This window comes from Teleopsis dalmanni, chromosome 1 (genome assembly GCF_002237135.1).
Source record: "Teleopsis dalmanni isolate 2A chromosome 1, ASM223713v2, whole genome shotgun sequence".
NCBI lineage: Eukaryota > Metazoa > Arthropoda > Insecta > Diptera > Diopsidae > Teleopsis > Teleopsis dalmanni.
The window spans coordinates 35615975-35620688 of record NC_051846.1 but is presented as its reverse complement, the minus strand read 5'-3'; the positions used below and the strand labels follow the sequence as shown (position 1 = coordinate 35620688).

At 27.3% G+C, this 4714-nt stretch overlaps 1 protein-coding gene across 1 annotated transcript in view; it reads left to right on the top strand.

Moving 5' to 3' along the window:
* The window catches only part of LOC119679510 (titin-like), a 17892-nt gene that overhangs the window by 10404 nt on the left and 2774 nt on the right, over positions 1–4714 (top strand). Inside the window, exon 5 of the mRNA XM_038091906.1 lies at positions 3675–4710. Within this exon, the coding sequence (XP_037947834.1) occupies positions 3675–4710 (1036 nt within the window). The remainder of the gene's footprint in view (positions 1–3674; positions 4711–4714) is intronic.

The window sequence follows — 4714 nt, the reverse complement described above, 5'->3', positions numbered from 1 at the left end:
ATATCATTTTCAAAAACAAAACCATTGAATAGAAAATTTTTGGTTACAATGTTAAAATTTTGCAACTAGCTAACATTGACTGTTTTTTTCGTACTCATTTAGTGGTTTAGTCGCTTATGTCATTGACTACATTTAGGATTGAAATGAAGAGCTTGCAGAGCACTATAATTTTTTGGTTTGGGTACTGTATGATCAATCAGCTATCATTTCATTTTTGTGCCCTCAGTTTCCTCATTTTATATGTTAACAAGTACTAATAATAATAGTTAACATATGCCAAGTGACAATAATAAGTTGCTAATATAAGGCTTATATTTCAATGAGGAATAAGGTGATATTGAAATCAGTCACAGAGACATATTTATAAATAATGCAGCACCAATAACAACAATTCTTCTATTAAAAGTTTTACATATCTTCCTATTAAAAAGAATAGACAATACATATCTGATAAATGTAATAAATTGATAGACTTTATTATTTAGCAACAAATTGCTAAGATATAAAAACAATAAAAGAATGAAATAATATAATAAAATATATAACTTTAATTCTAATCATCATATAGAATGAAATCTTTATTATAATAGCGGTTAATGATGTTCGAACTTCGAACTAATAGGTGCCATGACCTTTTTAATCTTAAGGAGGTGTATGTATGAATAATTTGATGAAATATTCATATATAAAAGTAAAGGTTCTGAAATTTATATATTTAGATATACAATGTATTAATATTTTTATAAGTATATTAAAAAACAATTACTACATAATAACATATATACATATTGCTACATACGACTATAAATATTTTATTTTACTTGTTAAACATTTCCAATCTACGAAAAAACTAGATATTATGTGCATGGAATAAAAGTTATTAAGGATATAAAAATTATAATAATATAAATAATAGAAAATACAGGGCTCGCTCGAAATCTCAAACACTTGTAGACGTGAGTGCTATATTATGTGAACAAAAATGTTAACATTACATACTGTATGTATTATGTATGTATATATTAATATATATAATTTCATTTCATATATCTTTAATTTTTTCTATTAAACAAAACAAGAAAAGCCATTGAATAGCAAAAAGTAATTCCTCCTTTCAAGAAATAAGATTTAATTGAGGCGAATGTCAGTATTTGCCGAGATACTGTATATCAAAGAATATACTATTAACATAAAGTAACACTTCAACTTAACAACACTTGATCAAAAAATTCTAATATCTTAAAAATAGTTGATTCAAATAAAATACTCGCTTTTCTGATCATTATTTTAGTAACTAATAATTCTATATATTTAAATGAAGTCAAAAATAATAGTTCAAAATTGATATTTTTAAAAAATTCTCAATAATTTATTTTTAACTTCTTTAACATTTTTTACATTTTAATTATTTTCGGTATACTAATACCCTATTACATTGCGAACATTCTTAGTTCTTACAAAACGTTCCCCGAAAATACCCTACATATGATTATTTTTTTGTTTTATTATTAAAATAATGAACTTAACTAAAACTAAATTAGCTTTATTCTGTTTACAACTAGAGTAAGATTTCGTTTTATGGTATATTGAAATTAATAGAAATTAAATAAATTTTGACACATTTTTTGTAAGCTTTTAATATTATTTATGTTATATGATCGATTGTTATTTATTAAGATAATCTATAATATCCTTCAATATTGTTTTAGATCTCTTATTCTTGCATAAACAGGAAACCAGTTCTTATTGCATACTTTTTGCATTGCTTATTGTCTACTTAACGATTATGTGACCTACCCCGGTGGTATCATATTTAACATTATACAAAAATAATGAAATTTGGTCCAAAAAATCTTTTGTTAATTTCTATGTTAGATATTTTATATTTACAAAATCTATTTAGTTAACTTTTATTAATCAACAATACTCTAGATTCTTAAAAATATATATAAATGGTTTATATATCTTTTAAATAATTTTTGATAATTTTTTTACGTTTACATATGTACTTACATTTTCACAAAAAAAGTTGTAAAAGTTTACACCTAGAAATTCTGATTCCCCTACCTTTGAACTACCTTTAAATATTATGGTCTATTTTCTGTTAAACAAGTTATATTATTCTTGTTATTCAGTAGTAATAATACCAATACGTTTGAAAGAATATTTAAATATACAATACACTTCGATAATCCTGGCCATTATGACTTAGGTATTGTTCAGATTACAGAAATTTCGAAAGTACAGAGAGGTTTTCAAATTTACTATGTAAGATGTCTATATTAGATATAAGATATCTATATTAGATATAAGATATCTATAGTAGATATAAGATATCTATTTTAGATATAAGATATCTGTATTAGATATAAGAAATTTAATTATGAATCATGCTTGCAACTGAACTTTCAAGCATGACATATACAAATCTTTATATTAATGACTAATGTGAGTAAAATTCGCCATTTGAATAAGGCAATAGTAAGCAAAACTTAAAACCCATAGAGTATCATCTTAAGGTATTCCAATACCGAAAATCAATTTCCAAGCACATATCATAATTTGTGTATACAAACAAATATTCCAGATTTTAGTTTATATATTAAAACTTTTTATTAAGATCTTTATATATTGAAATAGAAAACTCCTGAATTTATTGTGTACAAATAAACTGAGCAAAATGAAGTTCTTTCCTTGCTCTAGGAAACGACACAGATCGTATGGGTGTAAAATATTAACTTTCAATGTTAAAGTAAATACACAATATCAAAGAAAATTAAAAAGTGATAGAAATATATTAAATATTCTCCAATTTGGTGTCTCATTTGTTATTCTAACACATTGAGTTTGATTTTTTTTATATATATAAATATATAACAAATAAAAATTGAAATCAAAATAAAAATTGTTAACATTTTTTTTTTGCTCGTTATGTTTAGAACATTTCCAAGGAAAAAATTTCATATTCAGTAATAGCATTTGTAATAAGTCTCTTAAAGCTTATACAGACTTTTCTATTATTAAACTAAAGAATCACCACCTATAATATATAATTCATATTTTCAACAAATTACTAATTATATTGAATTTTGAATATATATTAATTAAATTAAAAATAAAAGCATATATAAAGTTAGGAGCTATGTACATATAGTACCAACTGTTTGTTGTTGTAGATCAGTCACCACTTAACCTATATTTTTCTTTGCTTCTATAGTAGATATAAATAAAAAAAACATATGTTTTCTTTGTGTGATTTCTGTATGCTCCACAAACTATTTATAGGCTAGTTGAGATCTCGAAAAAATACCCTATTGTCATGCGCAAGACATTTCAGATTATGTTAATTTTTAATCTCTCTGAGAATTAATCGCGAAACTTTTCACGAATACCCACGAAGATTTTGTTTACATTACATTTCCCACTATTTATATTAAACAAAAAAATTTCTTACTGTCAAAATTATTTTTAGAGCTAAAATTGTTTACAACTAAATATAAAATTTTTTAAAAACACAAAATAGTGGGATTTTTTTTTAATATTTAAAAATACTTTTGAACCACAAAATTATTTAAAAATATTTTTGAACAAAAAATATTGTTTGCTGTTATATTTTTTACTTTATATTAATTCGTTTTATAACAAAAAACATTTTTATTGTCTTATATTTATAGTTGAACAACATGGAGGGGTTGGTGGCACGTACATCCAACCAGCACTAACACACGTGTATGCACAAGGCGATATATCACCACCAATTTTTGAACAGATCTTTAAAAATGCTCGCTTTGCCCAAGGAGGTAATGCTTTATTTGAAGGTAAACTCCGTGGTAATCCAAAGCCATTCGTAACATGGACTCGAAAAGGCGCACCACTTCTTGAGTCACAAAAGTTTCGTATGTCTTATAATGAAGCCACTGGAGAAGTTTCACTTTTGATAAATCAAATTGGGCCTGGCGATGAAGGTGAATATACATGCACTGCTCGTAATCAATATGGCGAAGCAATTTGCAGTGTATATATACAGCCAGAAGGCGCTCCTTCGCCGGTTATAAAGCCTGTACAAACATTTGACAAATCCATATATACGAATGGATATTCATATACCTCAACGGAAGAAGAATTTCGTGTAGACACATTTGAATATAGACTTCTACGTGAAGTATCGTATAGAGAGGCTATAACACGCCGTTCCTCCTATGAACAAGACTATCATTTAGTTCAAGAAGTAGATCGTTCCTTGGGTCCTGCCCATGCACCACAAATTGCACAAAAACCAAGGAACTCTAAGTTAATTGAAGGTTCAGATGCTGTATTCACTGCTAAAGTAGGCTCTAATCCAAAACCACGTTTAACATGGTTCCGTAATGGCCAGCGATTAGTGCCATCTCAGAAATACGACATATCGTACTCCAATGGATTGGCCACTTTGCGTGTTAAGAATGCTAATATACAAGATGGTGGACACTACACTTTACTTGCAGAAAATACACAAGGTTGTGTTGTTTCGTCTGCTGTTTTAGCAGTTGAACCTGCCGCAGAATCTGCAAATGAACCAAAACCTGTAGACAATATGGCTGAGCAATTGGAATCCGGTAAAGCTTTGCCACCAATGTTCGTTAAGGCATTTGCTGATCGCGAAATTACAGAAGGCCGTATGACGCGTTTTGATTGCCGTGTAACAGGAAATCCATACCCAGAAGTGTTCTGGTTC